This window comes from Thamnophis sirtalis, unplaced genomic scaffold (assembly GCF_051295495.1).
Source record: "Thamnophis sirtalis isolate CommonGarterSnake01/CBP01778 unplaced genomic scaffold, rThaSir2_p1.2 scaffold_4, whole genome shotgun sequence".
NCBI lineage: Eukaryota > Metazoa > Chordata > Lepidosauria > Squamata > Natricidae > Thamnophis > Thamnophis sirtalis.
In genome coordinates, this window is record NW_028261384.1 from 65,193,690 (window position 1) to 65,206,136 (window position 12,447).

The 12,447-nt window shown below is 41.1% G+C and overlaps 1 protein-coding gene across 1 annotated transcript in view; it reads left to right on the forward strand.

The window, feature by feature from the left end:
• LOC106539457 (uncharacterized) overlaps nucleotides 1-12,447 on the forward strand; it is a 39,434-nt gene that overhangs the window by 20,348 nt on the left and 6,639 nt on the right. The window contains exon 2 of the mRNA XM_087713059.1: nucleotides 11,292-11,444. Within this exon, the coding sequence (XP_087569185.1) occupies nucleotides 11,300-11,444 (145 nt within the window). The 5' untranslated portion in view covers nucleotides 11,292-11,299. The remainder of the gene's footprint in view (nucleotides 1-11,291; nucleotides 11,445-12,447) is intronic.

Below are 12,447 nucleotides of genomic sequence, written 5' to 3' on the forward strand. Positions count from 1 at the left end.
AGGCGCCATCCAGCCGACCACCCCCTCGCCAGGTCAATAATGACAGAACACTCTAAAAGTTCTCTCACGCTCCCCAAAATCGCCAATTCTCTCGGGTCTCCCGAATCCCCAAGGTCTCCAAGATAGAAGCAGAAGACGCTGTCGCTGTAAGAGACTGTCCAGAGCGGCGCCATCAGCGCGCCGCCGCCATCTTCGCCACCGGATCGAAAAGGTCTCTAAGGTGGCCCCGGTCGCACAAGCTGGAAGCCGGCCAAAGGCAACCACACTCTAGCCGGTCATCTGGCTGGGTCCCCTGTATCATCCTCTACCTGCTGCTGGGGTCGCCGCCAGAAAAACCGCTCAGCACAAGGTATTTTTCGGTGTTTTCGTTCCACCTGCCAGCTGGAGCTGAAACTTGCACATACGCACTAACATACTCATTAGATGAGTATCCCCATGTCTTCGGGTTTGAGTTGGCTGTGGAAGGAATGACTGTGCTCCTTTTGGGTAAGGCTTTGGCTAACTCATGCAGGAGTTACCTCTAGCTACCTAAGAGTGGAGTTGGAGAGGCAGCCACGGAGTTGGTCAATGTGCCTTCTCCAATTCCGACCATCCTCGAGCTCTATGAGATAGGAGCGAGGCCTGGTGATGCCTATCACTGTGGCAGGAATCCACAGAGTTCCCCCAGCGTAGTTGTGGGCGTAAACTGAATCCCCTATGCTAAAATTCCGAATTTTGCTTGTGGAGTCTGGGGATGTTGCGGCAGAATAGTTTGGGTGTAGCCGGTCTAAGTGGGACCTTAGCCGACGACCCATGAGAAGCTCGGAGGGCTTCTCCCCATAGTAGTTCTTGGCATGATGTGTTGAATTAGAAGATAATTATCAACCCGTGTTTGCCAATCTCCCAGGCCTATCCTAAATAGGGCCTCTTTTGCAGATCTCACCATTCTCTCAAGCTGACCATTGGAGGCCGGATGGAATGGCACGACCAGGGCATTTGGGATTCCCTTTGCTGCTAAGTAAATTTTGAATTGCATGGCCGTGAATTGGAGCCCATTGTCAGAGACCAGGACATCAGGCAGGACGTGGAGAAAAGTCTCTGTAGTACCTTGATGACCACTTCTGCCATAGTGAAGTTCATGAGGACTACCTCTAGCCATTTTGAGTAGGTGTCCACAACTACTAAGAATGTCTGGCCATGAACTGGGCCAGCAAAATCTATGTGCACCCTAGACCATGGTGCTTGAGGTCGCTCCCACTCCTTAGCGGGCATCTCTGGGAGAGCTGATCTGGACTCCTGGCACGGTGCGCAGGTAGCCACCCATTCTTCAATCTCCCTGTTCATGTTAGGCCACCATACATAACTCCTAGCCAAAGACTTCATCCTGACAATTCCAGGATGCCCTACGTGTAAAGCCTCTAATACTGCAACTCACAGTTTGGGTGGAACAATGACTCGGTCCCCCCACAGCAAACAGCCATTAGTAACAGACAATTCATCTCTTTTACAATAATACATTTTGAAATCAGACCCAATAGGCCCCCACTCCCTCCACACCCAGTTCAAAACTTGTTTGATCGTGGAGTCTCTTGCAGAGTGGCTGGCAACATCACTAGACGAGACGGGACCAGTCTCTAAGCAGTCAATAAGAAGGACTGGCATCTCGGGGGTAGGGTCTGCAAGTAGTTCTGGCAACGGACAGTGACTCAAAGCATCGGCATGCCCCAAGTTTGAGCCTGGTCGATGGACAAGGCAATAGGTGTAGGCCGCGAGGAAAATAGTCCATCTGGTCATCTGCGGCAATAATGACATAGGAGTAGGTCGGTCCCCAGCCAGCAAGCCCAGTAGTCATTTGTGGTCCGTGATGAGTTCGAAATCACGGCCGTAGAGGTACTCGTGGAACCTTTTTACCTCAGCAACTGCACCCAAAGCCTCACGGTTCAGCTGGCTGTAGTTCCGCTCGGCAGCAGACAAGGTCCTTGAGTATAGGCTATGTGTGCCTCAGTTCCATTGGGCATGCGATGGCTGAGGACGGCTCTGTCACCAAACGGGGAAGCGTTGCATGTTAACACCAGAGGCAGGGTCTGGCTGTACTGAACCAGGAACATATCTGCTGACAGTAGTCTCTTTACCTCAGGAAATGTAGTTGCTTCGGCTCTGCCCCAGGACCGCTTCACGTTCTTTGCCAGGAAATGATGTAAGGGCTCAGCAACAGTGGCTTTCTGTTTAAGAAAGACGCTGTAGAAATTAATGAGCCCGAGGAACGCCTGCAGCTTGGTCTGATTGCGAGGTGTAGGGGCGTCCTGGATTGCTTTAATTTTTTTAGTGGTCAGGTGAATCCCAGAGCCATCGATTAGGTACCCTAAGAATTCAACCCTTGGCATGTTAATTTTTTTGAGACGGAGGCCTTTGTCTCTAATTCTGGTCAAAACAGTTCTTAAACGTTTGAAAAGTTGCACCTCATTTGCAGCTGATACCAAGATATCATCAAAATAGAGGATGACTCCTGGAATCCCCTGCAAAAACCATTCCATGATGCTTTGGAACAGTCCAGGGGCGATACTAACTCCAAATTGCAGGTGATTACATTTGAATGCACTCCTGTGCATCACAATGGTTTGGGCCTCTGCCATAGCGCCATCTACAGGAAATTGTTGATACAACTGTGCCATGTCTAATTTAGCGAATACTTTGCTGGGGGCCTAAGGAATGTAATAAATGCTGTACAATGGGTACAAGGTAAGCGCTTTGTTGTAACACATTATTGATTGTGCACTTGTAGTCCGTGCAGATGCGGACATACCCGTCAGATTTGACAGGTGTCTCCCAGCATGTGTGATCAACCAGCTCTAGGATTCCCTGGCCTATGAGCTTGTCAATTTCCAGATCAATTTTACGTCAGACGGCGAAAGGTACTCTCCTGGGTTTTAGCCTGATAGGGGCTACATTGGGGTCCAAATTAAAAGAGATTGGTGTCCCCACATACTTACCTAGACCGGTGCCAAAGACGTCCTCGAACTCCTTAAAGAATTCTTTGGCACAATCGTCTTTCAAAGCGTTGTTACTTCTAGGCCCAGGGCTTTAAATCAGTCAAACCCCAGGAGGCTCTGCAGGTCACCGCTAACCACCGTCACTGGGAGCTGGCTGCTGAAGTTTTTGAATTGCACCCAGAAGGTGCCCTGGCCCACAATGGGGATTCAATTCCCCTGGTAATTGCGAAGGCGGATGTCAGGGGCATGAAGATGCTGCTTCTACAGGCTAGGGATAGCCTGCTTGAGTGTAGACCATGATATTATGGTCAATGATGGCCCCGTGTTGATCTCCATGTCGCACGGAGAGCCCTTGATGAGGACTGTGACCTTCAGCTTTTTTGGCCGCCTTGTGCAGACTTGGCTGATTGAGGTGTGGTAGGTGACTCTGGTTTTGCCCTCTGAGCATCCTGGTGGCGACTGCCATGCCCCTTGATTGGGCCTCTGCTGGCGATTTGGTTGGCTTCTGGGCTTCCAGGTCATTGTGGGGTGTTCACTTCTGCAAACCTTGGCAATGTGGCCCTTTTGCTCACAGCGCTGGCAGATAGCATCACAGAAACGGCAAGACAGCTTGCGCAAGGCAGGAAACGTGGTTTGAATTTGCGCACCAGCTTGGCGCGGCTACTGCACATGCAGCAGATGTCATCTTCACTGTCTGGGCCCTCGGCCTCTGTAGCCTCGCGATGTACGCATGCACTCTTTTGCGCATCTTGTGGAATGCATTGATGCTGCAGGGTTTCTGTAGACTTAACGGCAGATTGGGATGCCCTGGCTTCGTCCAAGGCAATTTGTAGAGTGAGATTAGATTTGGCAAGTAATCTCCTCTGTAAATTAATGTTCCGCACACCGCATGTGATGCCGTCAAATATAAGTTCGTCTAGGTCTCGGAACTCGCAATACTCTGCAGCCTTTCTTAGCACTGCAACGTACTCTTTGATCAATTCACCTTCCTTCTGATTGCGAATATTAAATTTGTGCCGGCGGACGTACTTAGATGCCTTGGGAGCATAATGTGTCCTCAGCATCTGTTGGAGCACCAACCAAGCGACCGATTGGAGCGGCGTTGGCTGTGATAGGTCTTTGGCTGTCTCGAACACTTCCCGTCCACAGTAACCCAGGGACATGTTCTTCTTGCCTTCAGAAAGGCCCATGAGGTAGTTGGCTTCGAGGAAGCAGTCAAACCTCAGCATATACGATTCCCAGTGCTCAGTGACTGGGTCGTACAGAGTCGGTGGGGCGTGCAAGGCCATTTTGTGTTCTGAGGGCGTTTTGAGTTTGCCGCTCAAAAATGGCTGCTCAAAAGCCGCACTGAGCTCCGGGCTGGATTTACTTGCGGGATTGCTAAGCTCTTTTTGGTTCACCTAGTTACCTTCCAATCCCATCCTCATCACCAGTGTTAGATCGGGTAATGGAAAGGCACACTCAGGCTTAGGCAACAACAGTTCTTTATTGCACAGAACAAGTATGTACAATCCAGCAGACGTTCAGTCTGACAACAGCCCTTTTATAGGGAACTGTCAGACCCTTCAACCAATGAGATTGAATCTCTGTTCCCGCCGGAACAGACGACCTTGGTGGAAACCATTATAACAGTTGCTAATATCTAACAGTCATTTCTTTTGGTTTGTGAGAACCTGCTCTTTCAGCAACTATGCAAAGGAAAGTGTATTCTGAAAATCATTAAATTGCAGATTATGTTACTTTGCACATTTTTTTAAAATGTTGGCAAAAAACCAACTGGGAAAGAGTAATATAACCCATAAATCTGCCCTTGTGGAACTTTATCTAGAATTACATTTTCTATTGTTCAAGTCTCACACATAAGTGTCTTTTATCATTTGATCATTTGCTTTCTGACATATACCCCTAACCCATGTACAGCTGTGTGAAAAAGTCCTGCACGCTTTCAGATTTAGGGTGTATTAACATGTTTAATCAAATTTTCACTCATAGAAACCACACAAAATTAGTACTTTGATGAAAATTTCTGTAGTCGGATAGAGATGCATAATTTTTATTAATGTAACCAAAGTCTTTTTAAGGTTTTGAATGAGTTTTTGTGCTAAAACAAGCACAACTTGAATTTTCAAGAATGTTAAGATTAAAAATAGCCAATCAGCAGCGAGCTTTGGCTAACCAATCAAAATGCACAGAGGCTAAATCTGTGAGCCAATCAATGTTGTCATATTCTCTGACTATAAATAGGTATGAAAAGCATTGAGAAATTTAATTTAGCTCTGGCTACGGGCAAGGATGAAGGCCTTTGCTTTCACTAGTACTGAGCAGCAGCATAACATCATTGTGCTTCATGAAGAGGGTTACTCCTGTACAGAAATAGGCAGTGAAATGTCATTGCACCACAGTGAGCAGAGTGGTTGAAAAATACCAAATAACTGGTTCAGTTGATGATAGGTTCCACTCTGGAAGACCAAGAAAGTCAACAAAACGGCAAGATCGGACTCTGCAATGCATTTGGATGACAGGAAGCTCACATCACCTCAGATTACAAGAATTTGGGATGAAAGTGTGCACAAGCCAGAGGGCTCAAAGGCTTCAGGGCTCAAAGTAAATCATTGCTCATAGACATTCACGGCTCTCGTCAATGTGTGTGGGCCAAGAAGTATGCTAAGTGGACCAATGAACAGTGGGCCAAGGTCATCTTCAGTGATGAGAACAATTTCTACTTGACTGGGAATCAGTACAATAAATATGTCAGAAGATTTCGACCTGAAGAATTTAGGCCATACTGCCTGAATCTATCTGTGAAACATCCATTGCATGTGATGATCTGGGGCGGTATCGCTGCTTCTGGTATTGGTTGGATACAAATCGTGCAGAGAATCATGAATTCCAAGCAGTATGCTGAAGTTCTGGAAAAGACCATGCTTCCTTCAGCTCAGCAACTTGTAGGGAAGGACTTTTACTTCCAGGATGACAGCATTCCTTGTCATCGAGCCATGTCCATCCAGCAGTGGATGAAGAAGCATGGTCTTCGACCCCTGGATTGGCCAGCTCAGAGCCCAGATTTGAAACCAATTGAGAACTTGTGGGGCAAAATTGGTTACAAAATAAGCAAGAAGCATCCTGTCAACACCTCTCCATTAATTAATTAGGAAAGAAAGACCACAAGACTCCATGTGTGGAAATCAAGTGTACTTTTACTAATTAAGAATGATTAAAGGCATAGCGAAGCGAAGTCTGATTATTTAGGCGCGAAAGCAATTGATATATAGAATAGCCCATTCCCCACCCCTTGGCATCACAGTTCCAGTCCAATCATAATTCTTCCAAGTGTCAGGTGTGAGATAACTTCGAAAGGCATCACAAAGATGGAATGTCGGTGCCGTTAGTCCTGGCGGGAAACACCCACGCATGCGTAGTCCGATCAGCCGGTGAACTCCAGAACCTTCCTCCAGCACAATGAGTAACCCCTCCCAAATACCATGCCCCCCCTCCCCGTTTCATGGCAGCCGAAGCGATAGCAAAGCAGAGGCTGACACATCCAATGACCAAGCAGGAACTGATTGAATCCATTATTGCAGCCTGGCACCACATTGTCACCAAAGATCACATGCAAAGGCTATGCCGAAGTGATACCACCTGGTGATAGGCAATAAGGGCTTGACACCTCTTTCCCCCCCCCAATAAATGCTTTCTGTTTTGCCTGAATTATTGGGTGATTGATTTATATTTTCAGGTAGGCAAAAAAGCCCTTTTGCAAAGATAAAAATGTCTCTCAGATTCAGGGATCAAGTTATCAGTTCCATATCAAATTCAGGATGCCCAAATTTGGAAGCAACAATAAATATCCATTTTGTATATCTTTAATGGGGCTCACAGAATAATAATAATAATACATCACTTTAAATACTTTATAAAAGACTATTCAAAATTGATTTTATTTTTATAAGGTAGGGGTGCAAGATATTTCTTTGAAGTTGCTTCTCATTTCTACCATCATATCAGCTCTGTTATGTGGGTTGATCAAAGAAATGGTGACTAGGAATTTTCCAAGACCTGAAACTCCTAGTCCCAGGTCAACATTTTAATCATCACACTCCATATATAACAGGATCTGTGGAAAGAAGTGAGTGTGTTAAGAGTAAAAAATATTTAAGCTGGAATGTTCTTAGATTCTTCATTCAGTTAAAAAAAACCTGTAAACCTTTGTGTTTTCCTTCTGAGCCCAATCCACAATATTTTTTTAAAGGAGAAAGGAACACAAATTAGTACTGGGTATTATGGGAAGGAGGTCACTTGTAACTTGGAAAAATATAATTTGATCAGTTTTAGTTTAGTATGTTGTACAAACCAAGCAAATCATAGCTCTTTATACAGTAATGTATAGCCTAGCCATTGAGATTAAATTTGAATTTAAAATATAACAAAAAGTAATTCTATATTCTATTTTATACAGTAAAGCCAGACAGTATATTAAAGTTCAACCTAATCACCTTAGGCTCTGTGGAGATAGTTTTGCTGATACTCCGTATGGAAATAAGCAGTAAGCTAATTTATGAGAAAATTATAAGAATGAGCTCAGCTGTGTACGGAAGGCCTCTGCTTATTAAGAAAGATGAGAGCTCTTTTCATTTAGTTCATTGCTGGGCTGTTCTCAACACAGTAGCAGCTTGCGGCTTTGGTTGGAGTCTAATATAACACTGTAGAAGAGCTTCCATTCAAGGTTTGAGGGCTATTTGCAAGTAGAAATGTCTAGTTTAAAAGGTGGGGGAGTGAGGTTTTAAAGCAGTATTTGATTACCTTTTGAGAATGTCTCCAAAAGATTCTCTGCTTTATTATTGTTCCTATATGGTGTGGAAAAGTTTTGATCCATTTTGAACAAGCATTTGTTGTTTTTTTCCTTTGCAATGCTTTTATAAATATTTTAATAGCATTGTGTATACAATACTAATTAAGAACTATAAATCCAGGATATTAATCTATATGATTTACTATGCTGGCTGCAACAAACATTCTACTACAGGAATTTCAAAGCAAAAAACTTAGTTAGCTGACCCACCCGCAACTCATTGAATTCTCTATGTGCTTGTTTTTAAAATCCTAATAATGGAAATGCTAGTTGGCCACAATATATATTGGGGGGGGGTTTGACTTAAACTAATAGTAATATAAATCTTGTTTATTCTGTTCGTTGCAACTAAATTGGGATTGCTTGCTTTAAAATCCCAGTAACAAAAATGTTAGTCTATTCTGTTGGCTGAAATTAATTTGGGAGTATTTGTTTTGAAATTCCAGTATTAGAAATGATGGTTTATTCTGCTGGGTGCAACTAGACTGGAGTTTGTTGCTTTAAAACCCAGTAAAGAAATGTTCCTTCATTCCGCAGGTAGCCATTAAATTGGGGGTGCTTGCTTTAAAATCCCAGCAATGCATATCTTATTTTATTTTGTTGGCTATAAGTAAACGGGGTACTTGCTTTCAGATCCCGGTGTTAGACATGCTATTTTATTCTTTTGGCTGTAAGTAGTAAATTGGCATTTCTTGCTTTAAAAATCCCAGTAATAGAAATTTTGGTTGATTCTGTGGGCTTCCACAAAATTGGGGGATGCCTGCTTTAAAATCCCAGTAATAGAAATGTTTTGTTTTGTTCACTATAAATAAATGGTGGTTGTTGCTTTTGAATCCCAGTATAAAAAATCTTGCTTTATTCTGTTGAAGCAACTGAATGGAAAGTGCTTATTTCAAACTCCACTAATAGAAACATAGTTTTATTCTGTTGCTGCAACTAAATTGGGCTTGCTTGAATTAAAATTACAACAAGATAAATGTTTTATTTTGTGGCTGTAGGTAAATTGGGGGTGCTTGATTTCAATTCCCATTAATAAAAATTAGTTTTTCTGTTGGCTGCAACTAAATTGGGGTTTATTGTTTTAAAATCACAGTAATGTAAATTTTAGTTCATTGTGTCATGGAATTGATGATGCTAGCTTTAAAATGCAACTAATAGAAATGTTGTTTAATTTTGTTGGATATAAGTAAATGGGGTTGCTTGCTTTAAAATTTCAGTATTAGACATGTTTTATTCTGTTGGCTGAAACTAAATTGAACTTTCCCTCTTTACAATCCCGGTAATAAAAACGTAGTTTTATTTTGTTGGCTACAACTAATTTGGGGGTGCTTGCTTTAAAATTTCACCAATTGTTGGTTTATTCTTTTGCAACAATTAAATTGGGGTGCTTGCTTTAAAAATCCCAGTAATAGAAATTTTGGGTGATTCTATTTATTCTATTCTATTTATTAAATTTATAGGCCGCCCAATCCCGGGGAATTCTGTGGGCTGCCACAAAATTGGGGGTTGCTTGCTTTAAAACCCCAGTAATAGAAATGTTTTATTTTGTTCACTATAAAGCACACTCCATTCAGTTGCGTCAACAGAATAAAACAAGATTTCTTATACAGGAATTTAAAAACAACAATCACCGGTGGTTGTTGCTTCTAAATTCCAGTATAAGAAATCTTGATTTATTCTGTTGAAACAACTAAATGATGAGTGTTTTTTAAAAACTCCACTAATAGAAATATAGTTATATTCTGTTGCTGCAATTAAATTAGACTTGTTTGAATTAAAATTCCATAGAAATGTTGCTTTTTTTGTTTGTTTATAAGTAAATTGTGGGTGCTTGCTCTAAAATCCCAGGAATAAAAATTCTAGTTTACTCTATTGATAGCAACTAAATCAGGGTTGGTTGCTTTAAAATTCCAGTAATAGAAATGTTGGTTTATTATGTTGGCTAAAATTAAATTGGAGTTCATTGCTTTAACACCCAGTAAAGAAATTTTCTTTCATTCTGTATGTAACCAATAAATTGGGGCTGCTTGCTTTAAAATCCCATATTAGTTATTTTATTCTGTTGCCTGCAACTAAATTGAGCTTTCCTTGTTTAAAATCCCAATAATAAAAATGTTTTATTTTGTTGCTTGCAACTAATTTGGAGGTGCTTGTTTTAAAATCTCAATATTAGAAATGTTGGTTTATTCCACTGCAACAGGGTGAATGCAGGGTACTTATTTAAAACTCAATTAATAGAAACATTGTTTTATTCTTTTGGTGCAACTAAATTGGGGTGCTTGCTTTAAAAAATCACAGTAATAGACATTTTAGTTCATTCTGTTGAATGCCAAGAAATTGGTAATGCCTGTTTTAAAATGCCCCTAATAGAAATGTTGTTTTATTTTGTTGGATATAAGTAATGGGGCTGCTTGTTTTAAAATCCCAGTAACAGAATTTTTTGTTCATTCTGTGGACAGCTACTAAATTTGGGGTTCTTGCTTTAAAATGCCACTAATAAAAATCTTGTTTTATTCTATTGCAGCAACTCAGTTGAAGCTGCTTTCAAATCCCAGTAATAAAAATGTAGTTTTAATTTGTTGGCTATAAGTAAATATAGTGGGGCTTGCTTTAAAATACCAGTATTAGAAATGTTGGTTTATTCTGTGGGTTGCCATGAAATTGGAGATGCTTGCTTTAAAATGCTGCTAATAGCAGTTTTTTTTATTCTGCTGCAGCAGCTTCATTTGGGGGGGGGGGGCTTGCTTTAAAATGCCGCTAATAGAAATGTTTTATTCTGTTGAGACAGCTCAATTCGTGTGGTTATTTAAAACTCTATTTAAAGAAACATTGTTTCATTCTGTTTCCTCTATTACATCGTGTGTGTATGCTTGCTTTAAAATCCCAATATTAGAAATGTTGGTTCATTCTGTGCCCTGAAATTGGAGTTGCTTGCTTTAAAATGCCAGCATTAAAAATGTTGGTTTATTCTGTTGTAACAAGTAAATTGGTAGAGCTAATTTAAAATCCCAGGCTGTACAGCTTTGATAGGTAATATGGCGACAATCACTTAGTAATGCGGTTTGTTTGATTTTGCAGTATCCTGATGGAGCAAGAGTCACCTAATATTTGGGCTACATAACTATATAGCTCATTACTTCATTACCTCACAACTACTTATGGAATTTTCCCTTGCAAACACACAAATCTTAGGGTTTCTTTAAACATTCCAAGTTGTTCATATTCTTCAAATGTTAGAGGCAGATGATACATGAACATTTTTGGACAAGGATCCATTGATCCTCTAGCAAATCAAATTTGCCTCTAGCAAATTCCTACTAACAAAAAGGAAGAATTGTGTGCAGTTATGATACGTTTTAATTTAAATTTAATTTTTTATCAGGATATCATCAGTGTCCTTATTCTTTGATAAGTTTTCAATTGTCTAGCATTTATGCCTTTTAAATTTTATATCTCTCGCTATTTATTTCAAGCTTAGAAAATGAATGCTCCTCCAGCCCCAGAAAGCAGACCTTATTCCACAAACCCAAGGCCTTTTTTTTATGCTCGGCCTACAGCACATCAGCCATTTCCTAATCCTTGGCTTGTTGGACCTATGTATAATCCCTATGGCATGCCTGCATCCGGTAAGAGAATCTACACAGTACCATGTTCTGATACACAATGATAAACTTGTGAAAAATAGGAGGGGTTGTTTGTCAACTCTGAACAGGAAACAAAAAAAGTGAGAAATTTACTAGAAAAATATGTCAATGTTGTTTTCTCCATTTGGTCAAACGAAGAGCTGCAGTTGAACTGCTAATTTTTTAATATCTCTGTTAGAGTTTCATCTACTGTTCTGGACCTTGACAATAGTGCTCTTAACTTATTAGGGTCTGACCAAACAAAAAAGAAAGTTCTAAAACAACATAGGAAACTGCCTAGGGAGGGAGGGGCATAGCAAATCTCAAAGATATGGTTGAAGGAAATATCCAGATCCAGTTCCAAGCCCACAAAAAGACATTGGAGATAAAATGGAGACTGGAGGCTGATTGGAAAGAAAGGTCCCTTTATTGATAAAGCAGAACCACCAACTACATGTGATTCTGGGCAACTGACAAAATGGAGTTTGTAGTGGGTGGGTTTTTGTACTTTCTGGATTCCTTTGGGGTCATGTAGGGGTCATAACTGGCTCTATAGGCAAAAGAGGAAATGCAAATCCTAGGTGTTTGAGCTAATTTTGTAAACCTTTTATTTGTTGTTTATCTGAGTTTGTCTTGGCCCACTCCTGAATGGATTACCAAATCTGCATTTCTAAAAGCTTGGCCTGAGTTTCTGCTTGGGGCAGGAAGACTGAGGCTGGTTTCTGCCACCCTTAAGATTTTTTTTCCCATTTCTTTAGGGGAATATTCTAACCCCCCTTTATATATTTCCCAAAATAGTTCATTCTTCTAGGAGTTGTGGTGATGTCATTTCCCACAATATAAAGGCTAATGAGGCAGAAATGACACTAGCAAATAGTTTTTTTAAAACCTATTTTCTGTAATACTAGCAAAATACAGTATTTGTATGGAACCATTAATACTAAGAATAGAATCATAATTCTAATGTTTTGTGGCACACTTTACAGTGTAGTATAAAGTAATACTC